This window comes from Canis lupus (genome assembly GCF_048164855.1).
Source record: "Canis lupus baileyi chromosome 1 unlocalized genomic scaffold, mCanLup2.hap1 SUPER_1_unloc_2, whole genome shotgun sequence".
NCBI classification, from domain to species: Eukaryota; Metazoa; Chordata; class Mammalia; order Carnivora; family Canidae; genus Canis; species Canis lupus.
The window spans coordinates 85,720-107,804 of record NW_027326403.1 but is presented as its reverse complement, the minus strand read 5'-3'; the positions used below and the strand labels follow the sequence as shown (position 1 = coordinate 107,804).

Sequence of the window (22,085 nt, the reverse complement as noted above, 5' to 3'; positions counted from 1 at the left end):
TCACCCTGCTCCTAGAGGCATTTATGCATGGGATCCTTTCTGTTTTTTTTTTTTTTTTTTTTTTTTTTTTGGCGGGGGGAGTCCTTTCCGAAAGCCACAAGGAGCAGTGGGCCCATGAGGCTGTGGTATGGAGACTGGAGACTACTACTGGGTAGTGTCCAAATGTGGGGCCACTGTTGGCTTGGCCTGAAAGACTAGTGATGAAAAAATGTTCAGATTCAAGATACTTAACTGGCTCAACAGCAGGAAAGGGATGAGGGTAGGGATTAGATGTGTGCATGAGGGACGAAGGTTTCAGGAACCTGTCCAGGTCTCTAGCTTGGTTGGTGAGGTCAATAGGAAACACAGCCCTTTCTTTGGGGGAAACAGAATGAATTCTGTTGGTGTTCTGACCTAAGGGATATCTTGTGGGAAGTGAACAGGAAGGTGTGCAAATCCAGGGCTCTCCCTCCTTGAAAGGCATACTGATCAGAGGAATCCCTTCTTTTTGCCAGATTTCCTGACACTCACTGCCACAGCTAAAATAAATATCTCCGAATAGAGATCTAAAGGAGAGATTTTGGAGAGATGCTGCGATTCACTGCTTGTGGCAAGACCAGTGTGGATCCTCTATCCCCAATCCCCAAACACAAGACTGACAGAGAAACCCTTCAGAAAGTCCTTTAATAGGAGTAGAACTGGAGGCTCCCCACCTCCAGCTCCCAAGTCCTCCTCTCACCCTCACCACAGTGACTCAGTTCACCCCACCCCATGCCCATTTTACACAGGCCAGCCCACCAGTGCTGCCATCCCCCAACCCTTCCTTGGGGTGGGTAGCCTTGGGTCAGGTAGTAAGCTGTTTGGTTCACATTGGGAGTGGAGGAAGTCAGAGAAATCTGAGGCTATGCCAAAGCCCTGGGGGCCATGGGCTCTGAACCTAAAGCCTTATGAGGGGGGACGTTAGGTGGCTGTTTGCTGTCCGGATTTTTTTGTTGCCTCAGAGTCAGTGGGTTAAGGAGGGACCACCGTGGGAGCAGGGAGCAGCTCTTGGAGTCAAGTTTCTTATGCTCAGGCTTACATCCTTGAGGCTTGAGTGCTTTCGGCTAGGACTTGGGGACCCTCTGGCTTCAAGGTGATGGCATTCCAGAATCTCTTTATGGAGGACCTGGTGGGTGTCTTCTGCCTGAGGGTGGGTAGGCACCCCAGGTTCAGTGCAATCCAGTGAGGTAGGCAAAAGATTCCATCCTGGTCCACCCTAGGTCCCAAGATAGTCCAGGGTTCTGTAGATGAAGGGCTGGCCCAGAGACACCAGGGCAGACTCTGGTTCTACCCCTTCCACTCAACCCTGGCTCCCCATCTGTAGTGCCTAGGTTCTGTTGGGACACCCAAGGGGCAGGCAGATTGGGCAGTGAAATGCAGCCCATGTTCCTCACATTTAGCTGGGCATCCATAGGGCAGTGTCTGTGCCTTTCTGAGTCTCATGGAGGTGCTGTATGGATTTGTGGGTATCCCCAAACTGGTTCTCCCGCACTAGCTGCTCTTAGCCACCTCCTTAGCTTTCCTCACCTCTCCTGCCTCTGCTTCCCATCCACCCCTTCCCCTGCAATCCACCTTCTACTTCCTGTATTAATGCTCCCACGGCCTTGCTCTCCCAGCCTACTGGTCCACCTCCACCTTCACCTTGGCCGCCTCCCCCCGTCCTTCTTCCAGGCTCTTTTCTGGCCCATGACCACGCCCACTCCCCGGCCCCTCGGCCCCCGAAGCCTGCCGGGTGCCAGAGTCTCCCGGCCCCGGCCCGTGGAAGTGGGTGCGTTGGTGCTTGCGGAAGTTAGAGGAGTTGTTGAAAGTGCGGTCGCACAGGGCGCAGCGGAAGGGGCGCTCCCCAGTGTGAATGCGCGCGTGGCCACTGAGCACTGACGACTGGGTGAAGCCCTTGCCACAGATGCCGCAGTGGTAGGGCCGCTCGCCCGTGTGCACCCGCTCGTGGTCGCGCATGTCTGAGGAGCGGCGGAACGGCTTGGCGCAGAACCTGCAGGCGAAAGGCTTGCCCACGGCGGCGCCCGCAGCCGCCGCTGCCATCACCACCTCTGACCTCTCCGGTGGCACCCCGGGCCTCGGTGCTCTAGCCGCAACCGCTTCAGGAGACCTCTGAGAGGCCCCTGGCTCCACCCCATGTCGGCGCTGGTGCCGCAGCAGAGGCGCCAGGGCCTTGAAAGCACGCGGGCACAGGGCACAGCGGTAGGGCCGCTCCCCCGTGTGCAGGCTGTAGTGGGCGCGGAGGCTGGCGGGGCCGGGGCAACTGTGGCCACACACATGACACCGGCTGGGATCCCCACCCTGCCCGCCGCCCTCCGCCTCCGCCAGGTGGCCATGTTCATGGAATAGCAGCTCAGACACCAGCCGGAACGCAGCCGGGCACAAGGCACAGTGGAGGGAGCCTGGCTCCGGTGGCTCGGGGACCAGCGTGGTGTCTGTCACCTTCACTACCTGGATCTCGATGAGGTCACTTGGGGGGGTGGCGGGGCGGCCATCATCTGGGACCAGGACCTGGGTGAGGGGGGAGACAAAGACCAGGAGCCTGTGGACCCTTCCCAACATGCCCCCACTTATTAAAACATCCATCTCCCTGGAAGCACACTGCGCCCCCCAATTTCCAGATCCTGCTCTCCATCCTACAGGATCCTGCAGCATTCCTATCAAGACTTCACACCTTTCCCAAGCATCCAGCTGTTTCTCTCCCTTACCCCAGTTAAAAGCCAATTTTTTGGCTTGACAACCGAAAAAGCTTCCTGAACAGAACCCCTGTTCCTATGTCTGCTGGCTACCCAAAGTAGCTCAAATGACCTTTTGAAAATGGAAATTAGATTGCCATTTTCCCTTCAAAACACTCCCATAGGGACGCCTGGGTGGCTCAGCGGTTGAGCATTTGCCTTAGTCTCAGGGCGTGATCCCGGAGCCCAGGGATCCAGTCCCAGATCGGGTTCCCTGTGTGCAGCCTGCTTCTCCCTCTTTATTTATTTAAATAAATTTAAATATTAAAAAAACCCAAAACTCTCATGGCTTCAACTGCACTTAAAATCCAAAGCTGTCATCATATTATCCATCATGCTCTGGCTCCTGCTTGTCTCTGACCCCAGTGTAAATCTAAGCCAGCACACTGCTGACTTCTTTCGTCCAAATTTAGTTCTCCTTACCCCCAGTCTATCAGCTCACTTTTTATTTCCTTTATAGCGAAACACAATAAAGATCCGTTATTGTCTCTGTCCTCTAGACTGTGAGCTCCAACAGAATACAGTCCTTAATCTGTTTTGTCTATGGGGCCCAAGTAAGAACTCAGGAGATGTTTGCTGAATGAATGAATGTCCTATCACTCTCCAGTTCTGAGTGGGGAAGTTCTAGAGTCACCTGGGGCATCATCATTCCTCCCAAAATCCTCCCCTAAGCATTTGAGTCCTATCACTCAGACCTCTGCAAAATCATTACCTCACTCCAACGTGCGTGCCCCCACCATAACTGCCCATCCTTCCCTTTCAGGGTCACCTTCTCAGCCTTCCAAGCAAATCCACCAGCCCCAGAATTTTTGAAGCCCCGTCCTCGGAATGCCCCGTCCCCTACTTACATATACCTCTCACTGGACTCGTCTCCCGCCCAGATGTTCCACCCAACCCCCTCCTCAGGCCCCGCCCTCTAGGCCCCGCCTTCCACCCTCATAGGCTCCTCCTAGGCCACGCCCCTCGCCCACCCAAGAAGCACCGCCCCCAGACCCAGAGACCTAAATACCTCCTCCGCCCAGCCCCGCTAGGCTCCGCCCAAGCCCCGCCCCCTGACCCGAGACCTCCTCCCGCCTCGAGTCCCCGGCTGAGGCCCCTTCTCCGCCCGCACCAGGTCCGGCGTCTCCGAGGATCGCGGCTCCGGGGCCGCTGAGCTTGGACTCGGGGCCTCCGGGCGCGCGGCGGCCATCTTGTGCCCAGGCCCCGCCCCCAGGCCCGCGGTCGCGGTGGGAAGAGGCGGGGCTCGGGCCTGCGTCAGAGGCGCCGCACAGGCGCAGTGGTGGGCGGGGGGGCGTGGCCCTGCGGAGGCCGAGCCCCGCCCACCGGGGGAGCGCTGAGCGCACTTTAACCACGTCTCTAGCTGAAGTGGCTGTGGGCCAAGCAAGACCTCCCTTCCTCACCAGCGTCCGCGGGCTCCGGCATTAGCCGACCCTCGCCAGAACCCCACCTGTGTTACCTTTGTTCTGTTTTTTGTTGTGTTCCTACCACATGCGTTTGTCGCCGCCTCCGGGTGGCTACCCTCAACGGAGTGGTGGAAAGTTTACAAAGAATGTGAACATTTTCGCAGGAGGCACTCGGCGAACAGCGACTGGCGGCCCTGGGAGTTTGCAAGCATCCACGGACCGGGGAGCGCACGTCTAGATAGAGAACCCCCCGACGGTGGGTTGTGGGAGCACCCAGAACAGAACTGGGGCCCCGCTGTGTGGCCGTGGACAAGTCACCACACTGGTCTGGGCCTTGTACATGTTTTCTCTACACGTATAAAACTGGAGCGGCGGCGTGAAAACCCAACAAGACGAGATATGGGACTTTGAGCACACTTTGGTGTTTTGGGAGGAGGCAGGGTAGCTGATGCTTGAACATTACCATCCTTCGAAAATTTGCTGTTTCTCCTCCTTCCCTGCGGTGATAAGATTGCACTTTCCTGGGGCACCTGGTGGCTAAGTCGGTGAAGTGTCTGCCTTCAGCTCAGGTTTTGATCCTGGAGTCCTGGGATGGAGCCCCACATCAGGCTCCCTGCTCATTGGGGAGTCTGCTTCTCCTTTTGCCCCTCACCCCGCTCCTGCTTGCTCTCTCTCATAAATAAATAAATAAAAACATTATATATATATTTATATATATATATGAGATATATAAAAATATATAAATATCTATGTTGCACCTTTCCTTTGAAATATATATATATATTGCACTTTCCTTTGAAGTTAGACCTGGTGTGCTGGCTTTCCTTGGCCAGTGGATTATGAATGACAGCTCCCGGAAAGAGCCACAGAGCTCTTCAACAGGTTCCCTCCTGCCGATCTGTACTTGGGATCAGATGGTTGCAGTGGTTTCCATCATGCTGAGTTCTAGAGTGTCTACAGAGAACAGAGCCTGGTCCTGGGCCTCCTTGGAGATGTAGCATTTATGTAGCATTAAAAAACGTTTTATTTTGTTAAGCCACTGAGTCATTGAGGCTGTTACTACCATATAAGCTATTGTGTTTTTAAATTTTATTTTTTTATTGTGTTTTTAAAAATATTTTATTTATTTATTCATGAGAGACAGAGAGAGAGAGAGAGAGAGAGAAAGAGAGGCAGGCAGAGACACAGGCAGATGGAGAAGCAGGCTCCATGCAGGGAGCCTGATGTGGGACTCAATCCCAGGACTCCAGGATTACGTCCTGGGCCAAAGGCAGGCACTAAACCGCAGAGCCACCCAGGGATCCCCCATATAAGTTATTGTATCTTAACTGATACACATAAGGAGTCTGTTACTTACATTTTAAAATTATAAACTGTTTCTTTTTTAAAAAAGATTTTAGTTGACAGAGCACAAGCAGGGGGAGCACCAGGCAGAGCATGAGGGAGAAGGAGGCTTCCCGCTGAGCAGGGAGGTCTATCCCAGGATAGACCAGATCCTACCAGCTGAGCCATCCAGGTGCCCCAAATATAAACTATTTCTATATAAAAACAAACAACTGTCCATACTCACTAATAAATTTAAAATATACAACATTGCAGATAACAATCTAACTTATGTACCCCTCACCCCTTCTCCTACCCTCCCCTGACGTTAGAGTTTGCATTTTATATTTATCATTCCTATGCATGTCTTCCTCATTTTCCTATATATTATATATGATATTGTTCTGTGTGCTTTAATTTTTTTTCTAGTAAGGGCCCTTGGGTGGCTCAGTTAGTTAAGCAGCATTTGGCTCAGGTCATATCCCTGAGTCCCAGGATCCAGCCCTGAGATGGGTTCCCTGCTCAGCCTGGAATCGACTTCTCCCTCTCTCTCTGCCCTTCCCCCATGTTCATTCTCTCTCTCTCTCTCTCTCTCTCTCTCTCTCTTTCTAGCAAATAAATAAAATCTTTTTAAAAATATTTTTTTGGGGATGCCTGGGTGGCTCAGCAGTTGAGCCGCTACCTTCGGCTCAGGGAGTGATCCTGGGATCTGGGATCACGTCCCACATCGGGCTCATTCCACAGAGCCTGCTTCTCCCTCTGTCTGTGTCTCTGCCTCTCTGTGTGTGTCTCTCACGAATAGATAAATAAAATCTTTGAAAAAAAATTTTTTTAATAAATGAGGGGTGCCTGGCTGGCTCAGTTGGAAGAGTATGTAACATTTGATCTCAGGCTTGTGACTTCAAACCTCACATTGGGTGTAGAGATTACTAAAGAATAAATCAATTTTTAAAATTGTATTTTTTAAAAAAGATTTTATTTATTTATTCATGAGAGATACAGAGAGAGAGGGAGAGAGAGAGGTAGAGACACAGGCAGAGGGAGAAGCAGGCTCCATGCAGGGAGCCTGATGTGGGGCTCTCAATCCCGGGACTCCTGAATCATGCCATAGGCTGAAGGCAGGCGCCAAACCACTGAGTCACCCAGGGATTCCCCTCAACCTCCACGTTTAAAAGTGTATCCACTTTTATAAATATGCTATTTATAGTATTTTTATGAGATTGCTGTCTGGCTCAGCTCTGTAAGAGTCTCTCCCTATATCCTTTGTCTCTTTATATGGCAAATTTGTAATATTTTCTACCAAGGGAACAGAAGGGAATGTGCTCTCCAATGTGGGTGTTCAAAATTTTATTTGTAACTTAAGAAACTTTTTAAAAAAAAGATCTTGGGATCCCTGGGTGGCGCAGCGGTTTGGCGCCTGCCTTTGGCCCAGGGCGCGATCCTGGAGACCCGGGATTGAATCCCACATCGGGCTCCCGGTGCATGGAGCCTGCTTCTCCCTCTGCCTGTGTCTCTGCCTCTCTCTCTCTCTGTGACTATCATGAATAAATAAATAAAATCTTTAAAAAATAAAAAAAATAAAAAAGATCTTATTTATTTATTCATGAGAGACACAGAAAGAGGCAGAGACATAGGTAGAGGGAGAGGCAGGCTCTGTGCAGGGAGCCTGTTTGGGGGACTTCATCCCAGGACCTCGGATCACGACCTGAGCCAAAGACAGACGCTCAACTGCTGAGCCACCCAGGTGCCCCAATTAAGGAATTTTTAAATTTTGGATTGACAAGTATTTTTGTTTTGTCGTCAAGTCAGAACGAAGTTTCTTTCAAGTTTCAGCTTCATTAGCTTTGCAGTGAATCCACTTGGAGGATTTTTACCTACTTTCAAAGAAAACATATTTGGCTTGTTAGGTGTGAAGGAGAATGCAGGTGGGTGAGGATGGGCATCCGACAGGAGCTGTGAGAAGCCCTCACACCTACTTTAAGGAGAACCCACTGAACTTTTGAAAACTGGGTGTCAGGGGAGGCAGTAGCCTCCCATCCATGAGTCCTGGCCTGCTAGCTCTGAGCGAGCTTCTTCCACATTCTCTCTCTCTCTTTTTTAAAGATTTTATTTATTTATTCATGAGACACAGAGAGAGAGAGAGAGAGAGAGAGAGAGAGAGAGAGAGAGGGGCAGAGACACAGGCAGAGGGAGAAGCAGGCTCCATGCAGGGAGCCCGACGTGGAACTCGATCCCGGGACTCCAGGATCACAACCTGAGCCAAAGGCAGGCACCAACCCACTGAGCCACCCAGGGATCCCCTTCTTCCACATTCTCATCCTTATTTCCCCTGGTGTGTCACGAGAAGGGCATTTCCTGACTTTCCTGTCTGTTTGCAGTGCGGTCTGGACAAAAATGAAACAAGAAGCAGGAACGGCCTCTGGACGCAGCAGCCTTTCTGGGATCCTGGCTCCTCCCGGGAGCCCCCAGCGCAAAGCGGAACCTTCCTCTATGGGCCGCGCGTTTCCAGCCGGAGCATTTTCGCGAAGGGCCTGGACGGTACCCCTTCTTCCCAGGGTCTCTCCCTGGAAGTCGGGGGTCCCTTCTTTCCCGGGCCTCCCTTACAAGCGCTCTCCCAGTGGCCGCCACCTCCGCCGGGCCGGACCAGCGAGGCCGCCCCAGCTCGGCTCGGAGGGGCGCGAGAGGCCGACGGTCAGTATCGAGTCACTTAAGAGAAAGAACGGACACGGTGTTGGCGGCCGAGCGGTGGGAACCATAGGGAGGGTGACGGCGGATAGAGCAGCCTGGGTGGGAGGGAAACGAGAAGAAGCGATGTGTAGAAGGGCGGGAGGAGAAATCGGAGCGAGGCCCGTAGAGACTGAAAGGGCGGTGGTGGATGGGGCGGAAGAAAGCGGGTGTGGGAAAGGGTCTGGGTGCCTGAAGGCGGAAACCAAAGCTGCAAACAGACTCTTGGCTGGATGAATGTAGATTTGTGTTTTTTGTTTGTTTGTTTGTTTTGTTTTGTTTTGCCTGCGTAGCGGTCCTTGAGTTCTCTCTGAGCCTCCGTTTTATCTCTTGCAAAATGGGACTGGTCATGCATTAACCTCGCAAGGTGACAGTATGAAGGCGCCAAGCGTGATAATGCCTTTGAGCAGATGCTGGAAGATGTATGAGCTGTTGCTGTCGGTTTTCTCCAGGATGGATTCCTCTCTGCAACTCTGAGATTCTCGACGGCGTTGAAGTTAGCTAATTGAGCATGGACAGCGAAAATTTAGGGTTTCCTGTCTAATGCTTTTGAAATTTACATGACCACCACCCCTTCCCAAGGTTGGACCTCAGTCTTTCTCATGTTTGCATTTCAGCACCAATCCCAACCTTACCCCGCAGTGTCCACCAGCCCAACAGGCCGACAGATCTTTCAGAAACTCAGATCTGATCTTGCCCTTCCACGGCTCCTTCTTGACCCAAGACGGAAATCGCAACTCCTTGCCTTGACATTGGAATCCCTTCGTGAAGTAGTGCCCAGCAAGCCCTGTAGCCCCCGACTGTTAACTACTCTGCACCCTGACCAAACACAGCATTCCATCCATCCCGCGGCTAGGTCTTGGGCTCTTACTGCAGCTCAGAGCAACCTTTCTGGGGGGAATATGGCTGTTTTTTTTTTTTTTCCCCACATCTTAATTCCTACAGAAAGCATCTCTGATTCCTGCCCACCTCCAGGCACCCCCACCCCAAGTTTCTCTCTTGCTGACTTAAGACCACTAGTTTTAGAGGAATCCTAAAGCCCTCAAACCCTTCCATGACAGTGCAGCATGTAGTCCAAGTTCCTTGGGCTAGGACCTGTTGATGTCTTTCCAGGCATCATTTTCCTTGGCTGCATATGTACATTATGGTTAGTCACTCTGAAGGACGAGTTGTTCTGTAGGCTTGTTCAGTCCTGGCTGAAAAAACAGTCCATAGAATGGATATACCGCATAGAATTTATCCACTTCTCAAACACTGGTAAATATTTGGTTTCTTTCTACGTTTTTGCTCTCTCTCTCTCTTTTTAAAGATTTTATTTATTTGAGAGAGACTGCATGAGTGTGCATGAGCAGGGATGAAGGAGGAAGGAGGAGGGACAGAGTGAGAAGGAGAAGCAGACTCCCTGCTGAGCAGGGAGCCTGACCTGGGACTCAATCCCAGGACCCTGAGATCATGACCTGGGCTGAAGGCAGAACTTAACCAACTGACCCACCCAGGCACCCCTCCACATTTTCAGTCTTATGAATAATGCTGCTTTGAACATTCATGCCTAAATTTAAAAAATTTTTAAAAGATTTTATTTATTTATTCATGAGAGACACAGAAAGAGAAGGAGGCAGAGACAGAAGCAGGCTCCATGCAGGGAGCCTGATGTGGGATTCAATCCCAGGACTCCAGGATCACGCCCTGGGCCAAAGGCAGACACCTAACCGCTGAGCCACCCAGGCGTCCCTCATGCCTAAAGTTTTATAGGAACATAGGTTTTTAGTTTTGTGGAGTATGTATCTGCAAATGGAATTACTGGGTCACGTGGTAATTATCATCTTTAACTTTTTTTTAAAAGATTTTATTTATTCATGAAAGAAACAGAGAGAGAGAGAGAGAGAGAGAGAGAGAGGCAGAGACACAGGTAGAGGGAGAAGCAGGCTCCATGCAGGAAGCCTGACTTGAGACTCGATCCCGGGTCTCCAGGATCACACCCTGGGCTAAAGGCGGCACTAAACCGCTGAGCCACCAGGGCTACCCATCTTTAACTTTTTGAGAAAACTCAGGAGACAACAGCAGTTTTTATTTCCACCAGCAGTATCTGATGGTTCCAGTTTCCTTATGTCCTCATCAAGCTCTTTGGGTTCACCCAACAGCCTTTTCCTTCAGGTCCTGAGCACCTCTCACTTGGACTTGAGTTACATATGACCTCTGGAAGCACTCACCTCACCCATCCAGCTTCTTTTTCTTGTCCTTTGTATCACACCTGCTTCCTAGATTCTTGATAAGTGTATTAAGTTGTGGATATAGATGGGGCAACATTTGACCATATTCACTATCAGAGATTCAGGTGCTAGGATTAAGACTGTGTGTGTGTGTGTGCCTGCTTTGCTGTTTCCACAGACTGAGTGTTTGTGACCCTCCACTCCTCCAATTCTTATGTTGAGACCTTGATCCTCAGTGTGATGGTATTGGATGGAGCCTTTGGGAATTGATTAGGTCATGAGGGTGGAGGCTTCATGAATGGGTTTAGTGGTCTTTTCTTTTTTTTTTAAAGCTTTTATTTATTCATGAGAGAGAGAGAGGCAGAGACATAGGCAGAGGGAGGAGAAGCAGGCTCCATGCAGGGAGCCTGATGTGGGACTCGATCCCGGGACTTCTGGATCACGACCTGAGCCAAAGGCAGATGCTCAATCATTGAGCCACCCAGGCATCCCAGGTTTAGTGGTCTTATAAAAAACCCCAGAGAGCTCCCTTGCTTCTTCCATGTGAGGACACAGAAGGTGCTGTCTCTGAATCTGGAGGGGGCCCCTCAGCAGACAGAATCTGCTGGTATTTTGATCCCAGCCCTCCCAGCTTCCAGAAATGTGAGAAGTACAATTCTCCTACCCTGGACCTGGTATTCTATGATGGCAGTCTAATGGACTAGGAAAGTTGTGTGATGTGAGCACGTTCAGCTTCTCCAGACCTTGGTTTCTTCAATCCTCCAAACCTCCTTCCTGGACATGGAGAGATATCCCTCCACTTAAAAATGGGCCAGATGTCTCAGAACAGAAGCTATTAAAGTGGCCAATGAATACAGGCACATGTGCTCAGCATCACTGGGCATCATGAAGGCATGACATGATATATACTTCCCACCCACTAAACTGAGATTAAAGATCTTCAGATAACAAGTGTTGGGGAGGGTGTGAAGCAGATGAAACCCACGTACCCTGCTGACAGGAATGTAAGTTGTTGCAGCCACTTAGAAGACCATTAATACCCATAAGAAGTGAGTCCTTATATCCACCAAACAACATGTATAAGATCATTCATAGTAGCTTTATTAATAATAGACTAAAACTCAAAACAAATGTCCATTGTCCAGTTAAAAAGAAAAAAGAAGGAAATTGTAGGATAAGAACATACAACAGAACCTGTACAGCAAGGGAAAAACAAATTATTGAAAACAGCATGGCTGACATAATGTGAGTGAAAGAAGTCAGACATGAAAAAGTACTTATAACTATATTTAGTATGAGGTTTAAGAGCAGACCAAACTAGTCCTTGGGAGTTGAAATCAGAAAAAGTCACCCCTTACTGGAGGCTAATGACTGACAGGAAGCATCCTGGGGTGCTCTCTGGGGTGCTGGTTATATTACTATGTATATACATTAAAATTCACTGATCTGTAACCTTAAGACTTGTGTACTTTGTGTAATATACTTCTTATATTTAAAAAAAAAAAAAAGAGAATGGTGGCCTCTATGTGACAAATGGGAAAACTGAGCCAAATGAGAATGGTGTCACACAACGCTTCTCAGACTCCCCTGGAGAGACTTGGGTCTGTTTGGAGACTAAATTGATTGCATCATTTCTAAGCTGCTTCATTAAAATCTGAAGTTTGCCACAAAATTCTGATGGAATGCCTACTACTTCAAGACAGCATTGAGTTTAGGTCATGCCATCTGGTTTTTCCTTACATAGCCAGCCTGTAATTGGCCAGCCCCAGACTGACCACTGTGGCTGGAAGATCTACCCGTCTGTGTCACACTCAGGCAACTCTTTCACCAAGGAAGCTCTCTCATTTTTTAAAAATTTTATTATTTATTAGTGAGAGACACAGAGAGAAGCAAAGATATAGGCAGAGGGAGAAGCAGGCTCCCTGCAGGAAGCCCGATGGGGGACTCGATCCCGTGTCTCCAGGATCAGGCCCTGGGCTGAAGGACTCCTGGGATGCCCTGGGCTGAAGGACTCCTGGGATCCGGGACTGCTGGGATCACCACCTGAGCCAAAGGCAGACGCTCAACTACTGAGCCACCCGGGTGTCCCAGCTCTCTCATTTTCAACCTGAACTTTCTCGTTTCACCCCTTGTAACACTCAGGGGCCACAGAGTGTAAGAGTGTGACTTTCAGGGTCCACCTGCTGTGTGACCAACATTTCACTTAACCTCTCTAGGCGTCAGTTTTTCTCTGAAAAATGGAAGACTGAGTTTGAGATACTAAAGGACCTTCTCCTTCAAAATTCCTGTCTCCCCTACAAGATTCTTTAGTGATGCTAGTCTCCTGATTGCTGTCCCTCTGCCTCTCCCAGGTGCTTAGGTGGGGTGACAGTTAAATATTCCGGTCTAGGGATCCCTGGGTGGCGCAGCGGTTTAGCGCCTGCCTTTGGCCCAGGGCGGGATCCTGGAGACCCGGGATCGAATCCCACGTCGGGCTCCTGGTGCATGGAGCCTGCTTCTGTCTCTGCTTCCCTCTCTCTCTCTGTGTGCCTATCATAAATAAATAAAAAATTAAAAAAAAAATTCCGGTCTTTGTCTCCCCCACGAGGCTCAGGAGAGCTCCTTGCTGCACTAGGTGTCCAATAACAAGATTTGTCACTTCTGAAGGGAAGAAAGGCACTAGTTTGCTCACTCTTTTATCCCCGGAAGCTGCCACGAAGGCGACACTTAACAATTTGTTGAAGGAATGAGATTCAGTTCAGTGGAACGAAGGGCTACTGGGAACCTTTCCTTCGAAGGCGTGTGTTTCCGCCCGGAAGGCTTTCACGTGAATACCCTCCCCGTCCTTTCCGGTCGGAGGCAATGGCACCTTTAGGGACCCCAGGAGACCCAGTCCCAGCGCTTCCTGAGTTCCTGGGGGCAGCTCACGGGGCGGCTGAGCCTCGGGCCCCCACGGACAGAAAGGGTCGTGCCAAGAGTCGGGGTCCGGAAGCATAAGGACCCCGCGCCGAGAGGGAGGGTTCTCCAGAGGGTCTGGGGCGATGATCCGGTGGGCGTCCGGGGCTCTGGCAAGAGCGGACCGTGGCGGGGCGGCTGGAGAGACTGAGGTCGGCGTGGAGGAGCCATCGGGGGCAGGGGAGGGGCAGACAGCAGCGCGGCCGAGGTGGGCGGTGAGGACGGACGCAGGAGGTCGAAGCCCCGCCGTCAGAGGAGAGACACTGGGTGGGGAGGGGGATGGAGATGCTGGGGGTGTGTGTGTGGAAACACCCCCGGGGGAGGAGGGAATGGAGACATTTGGTGTTGCAGGGCCAGCACGAAAGGACGGGATCTCGCGACTGGGGAGCGCGGGCAGCCCTGGGAGGGAGGGCTGAGGAGGACCCCGCCCGCTGGGCGTTAGAAGGAGGAGACGGAGGGCGACAGCGTAAGGGAAAACTTGGGTGGTGCGGGAGTGTAAGAGGGAGTGTAAGGGGACCGCGGTGCACACCGGTAGGAACGGGGTGACAGATGCTAGAGGCCCGTAGGAGTCCTGGAAGCGTGCAGAAGTGGTAAAGTTGGCAAGTCCAGCATCTGGCACATAGTAGGGCATGGAAGACCCGACCCCCCAGCCCCTTGTCCAGACCGTGTGTGTTAAGGAGTAGAGGGTGTGTGTGTGTCATGGATTAGCAAAGACTGGGGGACGCAGGGAGGTCCTCTGGTCACCACAGCCCCTTAGCTTCTCCCTGGTTTCACTTAATGCAGGTCTTCCTCCTGTAGCTACTCCTCTCGATTCAAGGATGCCTATGGCTTTATTTTCATCAACGGAGGCTCCTTCTATCCTCAGTGAATACTCTTCCCTTGAGTTTCCTCCTCCAACTCTTCCTCCTCCTTCATGCTCATTTCCTGCCCTGGTTCCAGGCCAGTACCTGCTCAGTGCCTAGAGGGCATAACATCCACCTACATATACAATGTGATATGTGGAGAAGGAATGGAGAAGCCTGATGACGCCTGTAAGTCAAAGGCACTAACTCCCACTTGGTTTATAGCTATCCTAAGTGCCTGCAGGTCTTCAAAATGCTGTCAGGAGTGCCTGGGTGGCTCAGTGGTTCAATGTCTGCCTTTGGCTTAGGTGATGATCCCTGGGGTCCTGGGATTGAGCCTTGCTCAGCAGCGAATCTGCTCCTCCTTCTGCCTCTGCTACTTCTCCTGCTTGTGTGCTCTTTCTTTTTCTCTCTCAAGTGGGTGGAATCTTAAAAATACATACAGAAAAAAAGAATACTTTGTCTCAAGGCTCACGGCCTGTCCCACTTGGATGTCTGGCACTGCATCTGGAGGCCTTCAAGCAATCTAGCAGTCTGCCAGCACCAGCCAGTCCAGCGCTGGGCTTCCTGAATGTGTTCCTTCTGCCCCTGAGGTGGTTAAGATTACCAGGGAGCTGGCTCAGCACATCCTGGTGCATTAGCGCCAACTAAGTCTATCACTGATAGACTGATGCCCATGGCAAACAGCGTGCTGGGAATCTTCCTACAGCTCTCCGATGTGGAGCTTGAAAGATGTCATTTGCAGAGCTTGGCTCTGGCATGTCTCATGGACAAAGCAGCACCCTTTTCTGAGCTGCTCTCTCCCAGAATGAATGCTTTCCAACTTCGAGGCATGCTGGAGGCCTGTGTGTGGCAGGGAAAGTGGGAGAGGGTAATGAAAAAGATGTCCTCACCTCCTAAGATGATTAGGGATCTTTTCCCTGAAGCCTCACCCAAAAGGCAGGGACCCTGGATGTTGACTGTGCACTGGGTGGGATTTATGACTGGGGCATTCACTCTTTGGCTTCAGGCAACCCTCTGTAAACCAGGAATGAGTTCTCTCCTCCCTGTCAGCACCAGATAGTAATGATTCGCCAAACCTGCTAAGACATCTTTCTTCTTGCCTTGTTCTTCCTTCGTCTGTGTCTCCATGCTCAGGCTGTCACTTACTGACTGACTGCCATGGGGTGCTCCTCCACACTTCCTACTGTGGCTGTAGTAAGCAGCTCAGGATGATGCAAAGGGAGATGAGCCAACACCTACCTGGGCTTCTCCAGGTGCTAGCTATACAAGCGTGCTTAACCTGGGCCAGCAGGTGTCTCTCACTTAGGATTCTGGCCAGAAGTGTGCGACCCCTGTGGGAAGTACTTCAAGCCTCCAGCAGCTGGTCAACCCACGTGGGGGCGCCTGCCCCTGCTCCCTTGGCCCAGCAGGTCCTGGCTGGCTATGGGGGTGCAGACCAGGACTTCTGGCGTACTCTAGATCTGGGTATCATTTCCCTCAGCTACTCCAGCTGGACAGTACCCGCCCTGACCAGCCATGTAGTCCAGGGCCATTGACCGCCTCTCTCTGGCCTTGCCTTTCCCATCGGCTCAGGGGCATCCCCCGCCCTATTTTCTGGCGGTCTGATGCTTGACGTGTCAAGGCCTGGGTTTCCTCCGCTGTTGCAGGGCAAAATCATTCCGGCCCTCTGTTTTTGCTGGGAACCAATAGAGACATGGCCAGCCCCTCTGATTTCGGTCGCTGGCTGTCCCCGTGTGACGCCGGAACCGTTGTTTGGGGGTTTTCGTGTCCCCCCCGGGTGGATTCCGGAGCCGCGTTGGCCACAGTAGCGGAGCGGGGCGCTGCGCGGGGAACTATCCCGTCTGCCTCCGGCGGGCTCGGAATCCCGAGGTAGGACTGCCCCGGCCCTTCCCGCCCAGGCCCGCGCCCTGCGGTGGCCGCGTCTCCCCCTGTGCCCCACTGGCGGCCGCGGACCCCTGCAGGCGGCTGGGGTCCACATGCGCAGAGAGGAGGCCCGCCGGCGGGAGCTCAGGTCCGTCCCCCGCTACCCCCCACGCACAGCCGGGGGTTTCAATGGTCTTCGCAGGAGCCCAGGACCTACCCAGGGCTTCACTGGTCCCCAGTGGTCCCAGTTGGCACGGGGACCTCAGGACCCTCGGTGCTTTGCTGGTCCCTAGTGACCCTGGGCTTGCAAGATGGGCAGGCACCCACGAGCTACAGCATCGCCCACTCAGAGCTCCAGGATCAGGTTTGATCCTGCAAGCGCTGCAGCAAGGCCTCACTTCATTTGTGCACCTGCTGGGCTGGGTGGTACTCACGCCCCGGGGCCAGCTTTGTCTTGGAGTGCGAAGGATTCCCAGTGCCTGGCCCAGCATGTGCAGGCTGGAAGGGACTTGCTGGACGGCCAAGAGGCCACGGAGACTCCATAGAATCTCTTCTTTTTGGTACAGATAGCAGAGGCCCTGGTCTTTCTTGCTGTGTGACTTGAACCTGTTTCCTCATTCTTGAAAGGGGGAATGGCCAGCCCACTCTGGTCAGGGGTGAGAGGCAAGAGCCTTTTGTTGGAATCCCGACTCTGCCACAGCCCCTCTTGATAACCTGGGACTGACCACTGTCATTTTCTGGCTTCTTAAATATTGCCCAGTAAAACACTAGGAAAAATAGCGTGTATGGTCCAAATCAAATACAACTGCGAATCCTTTCTGGCCTGCTGGCCTCCAGTTTGCAAATGGCTGAGGGCGGTTTAGGAGCGGTTCCAAACCATGGGCAGCCACTAGCTACGTGTGGCTATTTAGCTTTAAGTGAAGAGAAACATTTTTTTTTTCAAAGATTTTATTTATTTATTCATGAGAGACAGAGAGAGGCAGAGACACAGGCAGAAGAAGGCTCTATGAAGGGACCCCAATGTGGGATCCGATTCAGGGACTCCAGGATCACGCCCTGAGCCAAAGGCAGACACTCAACCGCTGAGCCACCCGGGCATCCCGAGAAACATTTAAAATGCAGGTCCTCAGCCGCAGTCGCCACACTTGGCTAGTCACCCAGACAGTTCTCTTTGATAACTCATTGGTGTGAAGCTCCGCCCGCACCCCTTTCCCCGGGTCCTGGGGCTGGGCGCGACAATGAGGCCCCTCCTCTCGCTCGGCGCTCCCCCCGCCCCCTCTGCTGCCTGTTCTACGCAGCGCGCTCCCCACCGCTACCCCTGCTCTTCAAACGGTTCCCGGCCCGGGGACGGCTGCCCGCGCACCTGCCGCCACCTGGGGGGGCACCTGCAGCCGGGCCTCCAGGTGCTACGGCCACCCGGCGCGGCCCCAAAGCAAGCTCCAGGCGCTGCCTCGGTTTCCCCCTGCGCCGCGGGAGGCGCTTTGTACTGGGCACCATCAGGACCAGCCGCCGATCCCTCTCGGGCCTCAATTTCCCTATCAGCCTGCCAGGACGAGCTACCCTTTCCCACCTCCACATCCAGTAACATCTGGCCCTCCGAGGGCCTCGGTTCCCCCATCTGTCCGAGGGGAGGCCACAGCTTCCATGTCTGTCACTGCTGATGCCTGGCCCTCTGAAGGCCTGGGTCTCCCCATGTGCCCCACCGATAGGACCATTCCCGTTCCCGCCCTCCGCATGTCCGGGCAGGGGGTGCAGCTGCCCCTGGACAGACCTGGGCGCGCCCTTTCCTCGCTGAGCACCAGGCCACGCAGACCGCCTAGCCTGTTTATTAATCGGTGTCTCAGCGCCGATCAGCTCCTGTCGGGGAAGAGGAGAGGGCTTCCTCTGCCCGCACCGCCGGAGCTCTGTGGACCGGGATCGTGGGAGCAGCAGGCTCGGGGATAGCGGAACCTTCGTGGTGGCACGCGCGTTTCCTGACGGCGCCCTTTTCCAGCGACACCGCCGCCCCTCGCGCCCCGCGCCCGCGCCCCCCGCGCCCGCGTCCCCGGCGCCGCCGGCCCGGAGCTCCCGGAAGTCTCGGCCCCGCTGCCGCCGGTACTCGCGAGGGGAAGCCCGGGCCGCCCGGGACCTCGGCCCGCTCCTCCGGTCCCGAGAGGCCGCCGCATCGGGTACGCGGGCCGGGACGGAGGGAGGAGCCTGGCTCCCTCACGGCGCAAGGCCGGGCCGGACTGGGGGAGGGGCGGGCGCCACGGGGGTGGGGGTGGGGCCGGGCTGGGGGTGGAGGAAGCCCTGGGGCGGGGGAGCATCGGCTGGCTGGGGGACCCGGGCGCCGGGGTTAGAGGAGGCGGATCCGAGCAGTGGGCTGGAGGAATGGGGACACAGAGGTGTCAGATGCGCCCCGAGGGCAGGGGCGGGGGCTCCGGGGGCCACGCTGAGGGCAGCGAGGGGTGGCACGAGGCCCCCGAGGGCGAGGACGGGAGAAGTAACGGTGTCGGCGGAGAGAGGGGCGCACTCGAGGGGACCTCGGGCAGCGAGGTGCAGGGTCTGGGGGTGCATGAAAAACAGACAATGGGTTCGTCGGGCGGGGACCGGGGTGAGACCTGGGGGGCTAAGACAGGGCCAGTATGGAGCCGCTGGGAACCCGGAGCTAGGCTGGCCTTCCCGGGTGGGAGGTGGCTGTGTGCCCCCGCGGACGGGGACAGGATTCCACCCGGGCTGTGCCTGGGAAAACGGGGAGGCCCCCGACTCACTAGGAGCAGATGACGCCCTGAGGCCGTCAAGAGAGGAACCAGACTTGGAGGTGAACAGGCTGTGAGGGAGCTGGGGGCGGGCGGGGGGAATGGCCGCGCAGAGACCTCTGGCCTGGCCTCGGGGGAGCCGCAGGAGGAAAGGCAGGGGTGCGCCCGGCTCAGCTGGAGGTGTCCTGGAAGCAGCTTCATGGAACCAGAGCCGTCTGGCCTAGAGTCGGTTTCTTTTTGGCAGGAGAGGTAGGTCAGTGGTCCAGAGGGCATAACAAGCAGCGGGAATGGGGACAGTTTTCTCGCTAAGAGGCGATTTTAATTTGTTTCCCCTCCACTACTGCTCCCAGCTGACGCCCCAGATGCTGCTGCTGCCGCCTCGGCCACCCCACCCTCGGTCCTCCTCCCCAGAGGCCATGGACCCACCGCCCCCCAAGGCTCCCCCTTTCCCCAAGACGGAAGGCCCTCCCTCCACGCCGTCCTCGGCGGCAGGGCCGCGCCCCCCGCGGCTGGGCCGCCACCTGCTCATCGATGCCAACGGGGTCCCCTACACGTACACGGTGCAGCTGGAGGAGGAGCCCCGGGGCCCGCCGCAGCGCGAGGCGGCGCCGGGAGAGCCGGGCCCGCGCAAGGGCTACAGCTGCCCAGAGTGTGCACGTGTCTTCGCCAGCCCTCTGCGGCTGCAGAGCCACCGCGTGTCGCACTCGGACCTCAAGCCCTTCACGTGCGGCGCCTGCGGCAAAGCCTTCAAGCGCTCCAGCCACCTGTCGCGGCACCGCGCCACGCACCGCGCCCGGGCAGGCCCGCCGCACACCTGCCCTCTGTGCCCGCGCCGCTTCCAGGACGCCGCCGAGCTGGCGCAGCACGTGCGCCTGCACTGAATCCCGGACCGTCGGGGCCCCGCGGGCCACACGGCGGATCCCCCAAGCGCCCCCGCCTCCCCGCGGCCACTGCCTTACCCGGGGCCTGGGTGTCTCCGTCCGCCCCGGGGACAGACACCATTCCTTCCTTACCTACCCGCCTAGCTGCGTGATCCCCTCCCTAGCCCGGCTGTGCTGTGCGAGCCTTTGCTGGTGACACAACCTCTCCCGGCCTCGGTCTTCTCAGTGGCGACCGGGTGTGCGCACGGAAGACTTGACAAAGAGCACGGCACGGTCTGGCTCGTTTCTGTATCTCCCACTTTCCATTCACCCCTTCTCCCCTTACTCAATAAACATTCCGCACTCCACTCTAGGGCTCAGACATGCGTGTGTGTGGTGGGGGATGGGCAGCGGGCTGGAGCTAGGCGGAGGGCCGGACCGTCTGCGCCCGGGAACCTTCCTCTCGGCGGGTGTTTCTGGCCGGATACGTTTCCCGAAGGCTCAAGCGCCCCGCCCCCACCTTCCTTCCCTGGACCCTCTTCTCTGCGCCCCGGCCCGCTCTCCCGTTACCGGTTCTACCAGCTCCCGGGGGACACCCAGAAGCGCCCGTCCCGTCACCGCCTGCGACCACGGGGGTAGCCTGGGGCCGTTCCTGAGTCGCCCGGACCCGAGAGGCTGCTGCACCGGGTACGGGGGCCGGGAGGCGGGAGGGAGCGGGCCACTGGAGGGGCGGGGCCGGTACCTGTACGCCGGGTGGGGCGAGGCCGTTGTGGGGGGCTCCGGAGGGCGTGGGCTCAGACGGGGCGCGGCACCCTGGGGAGAACTTGGGGGGGGGTGCTGGATGGGCATGGATTAGAGGGACTCCAGAGGTAGCTGGGCTGAGGGGGCCGGGGCGTTTGGGGGGCTGCTGGACGGCAGGGCAAGACCGGGGGTCTGACGTGGCAGCCTCTCGCGCAGGCTTGGGCGAACAGGAAAGGGGTAGACGAGGTTTCGGGTGGAGTCATGGGATGGGGCGACACCCAGACCCTGGGGAAGGGCAGGGAGAGCCCTGCGGGTGGCCAGTGTAGGGGGCACACAGCAACACAGCGAGGTCTTGGTGGGCTTGCGCTTGCGGTGGGTGGTGGGCGGTCAGCAGAGGTGGGAGAGGGTCCTGGAAACTCTGCAGAAGGTCCGAGTCCCGGTGACAGTAGATGACGCTGGGGGGCCTCCTACCCTGCCTCCTACCCTGATGTAACTCCTCTCTCCCGTCCACCAGGCCTCCCCACGCCTCCGGATGCTGGTGCTGCCGTTGGCCCCAAGCCCGCAGCCCCTGGCGCTACCCTCCACAGAAGCCATGGAGGCCCCCCCTTCTCGGACAGGCCGGTCTCCAGAACCTGGACCTTCCTCATCCACAGGACTGCCCCAGACTTCCTCCTCTCCGAAGCCCAGCCACTACCTGCTCATTGACACCCAGGGTGTCCCCTACACGGTGCTGGTGGACCAGGAGTCTCAGAGGGAGCCCGGGGCAGACGGGGCTTCAGCCCAGAAAAAGTGTTACAGCTGCCCCGTGTGCTCCCGGGTCTTCGAGTACATGTCCTACTTGCAGCGACACAGCATCACCCACTCGGAGGTGAAGCCCTTTGAGTGTGACACCTGTGGGAAGGCATTCAAGCGGGCCAGTCACCTGGCTCGGCACCACTCCATTCACCGGGCTGGTGGTGGGCGACCCCACGGCTGCCCACTTTGCCCTCGCCGCTTCCGGGAGGCAGGTGAGCTGGCCCAGCACAGCCGGGTGCACTCAGGGGAGCGCCCATTTCAGTGCCCACATTGCCCACGCCGATTTATGGAGCAGAACACGCTGCAAAAGCACACTCGGTGGAAGCATCCATGAGCCAGGCTGCAGGGTACCCCAGATGCCATGGTGTTCTGGGGGAACCTGGACTCCTGTCACCCTCAGACACCTGGCCAGTGCTGAGGGCTGGTTGCAGCCCTGGACAGGAACACAGACACACCTCCTGCAAAGGCCAAGCCCTGCCTGAAGGAGGAGCCCATGAGTAGCCTCTGTGTGGTGGAGATAAGATGGAAACTACACCTTGCATTCCAAGTGGAGCCCTCCAGCCTCAGGCTGAGCCCTGACCCGAGGTGTGGGGGGAGAGTGCTCCATGTGGAAGTCCTCCAGCTTGAAAGAGGTGGTTGGGAGCCATCAAGAATTTGCAGCAGCTTTCTGAGGCCTCCATGTTGATGCTGGGGGAAGGGGACCGGAACCACCTCCCAACCCCCAGCCAGGGCCTCAGATTGGATACCCAATAAACACCTTTCCCATTTTGAGCACTTGAGATTTGTTTTTGGGGACAGCAGCTTGACCTGCCTGCTGCCTAACAGACTCAGCAAGTGCCTGGCCCACCTCTTTTTGGGCAGAACAAGTCAGCCATTTATTTTCCCCAGAGAAGGAAAGA

The 22,085-nt window shown here is 55.4% G+C and overlaps 3 protein-coding genes across 11 annotated transcripts; 2 read left to right on the top strand and 1 right to left on the bottom strand.

The window, feature by feature from the left end:
• Window positions 1–646: 646 nt before the first annotated feature.
• On the bottom strand, window positions 647–4,004 carry ZNF784 (zinc finger protein 784). Its single transcript, XM_072818716.1, has 2 exons — window positions 3,862–4,004; window positions 647–2,526 (listed from the first exon to the last, which is right to left on the bottom strand). Exons 1-2 carry the CDS (start codon window positions 3,937–3,939, stop codon window positions 1,636–1,638), a joined length of 969 nt encoding a protein of 322 aa, XP_072674817.1. The 5' UTR covers window positions 3,940–4,004; the 3' UTR covers window positions 647–1,635.
• Window positions 4,005–7,929: 3,925 nt separating this feature from the next.
• Window positions 7,930–20,018, top strand: ZNF580 (zinc finger protein 580). 6 transcript variants are annotated; one of them, XM_072818674.1, is made up of 2 exons: window positions 7,930–8,167; window positions 19,141–20,018. In XM_072818674.1, exons 1-2 carry the CDS (start codon window positions 7,967–7,969, stop codon window positions 19,669–19,671), a joined length of 732 nt encoding a protein of 243 aa, XP_072674775.1. In that variant the 5' UTR covers window positions 7,930–7,966; the 3' UTR covers window positions 19,672–20,018. The 6 variants fall into 6 exon arrangements, with proteins under 6 accessions (XP_072674775.1, XP_072674780.1, XP_072674778.1 ...); XM_072818679.1 differs by lacking the exon at window positions 7,930–8,167 and adding an exon at window positions 15,939–16,058; XM_072818677.1 differs by lacking the exon at window positions 7,930–8,167 and adding an exon at window positions 16,210–18,220.
• Window positions 15,990–21,957, top strand: ZNF581 (zinc finger protein 581). Of its 4 annotated transcripts, none has more exons than XM_072818681.1 (2): window positions 15,990–16,058; window positions 20,906–21,957. In XM_072818681.1, the coding sequence occupies exon 2, from the start codon at window positions 20,924–20,926 to the stop codon at window positions 21,518–21,520; it is 597 nt and encodes a 198-aa protein (XP_072674782.1). In that variant the 5' UTR covers window positions 15,990–16,058; window positions 20,906–20,923; the 3' UTR covers window positions 21,521–21,957. The 4 variants fall into 4 exon arrangements, with proteins under 4 accessions (XP_072674782.1, XP_072674783.1, XP_072674785.1 ...); XM_072818682.1 differs by lacking the exon at window positions 15,990–16,058 and adding an exon at window positions 20,150–20,337; XM_072818684.1 differs by lacking the exon at window positions 15,990–16,058 and adding an exon at window positions 20,366–20,394.
• Window positions 21,958–22,085: the final 128 nt, after the last annotated feature.

Bases quoted from the DNA above. Each gene is read 5' to 3' on its own strand.
- ZNF784 (XM_072818716.1), bottom strand. From the start codon at position 3,939: ATGGCCGCCGCGCGCCCGGAGGCCCCGAGTCCAAGCTCAGCGGCCCCG. The intron at 2,527-3,861 runs GTGCGGGCGGAG...CCCCTCACCCAG, and splicing joins CCTCGGAGACGCCGGACCTG to GTCCTGGTCCCAGATGATGG.
- ZNF580 (XM_072818675.1), top strand. From the start codon at position 18,607: ATGAAAAACAGACAATGGGTTCGTCGGGCGGGGACCGGGGTGAGACCT. The intron at 18,853-19,140 runs GTGAACAGGCTG...TACTGCTCCCAG, and splicing joins GAGAGGAACCAGACTTGGAG to CTGACGCCCCAGATGCTGCT.
- ZNF581 (XM_072818681.1), top strand. From the start codon at position 20,924: ATGCTGGTGCTGCCGTTGGCCCCAAGCCCGCAGCCCCTGGCGCTACCC.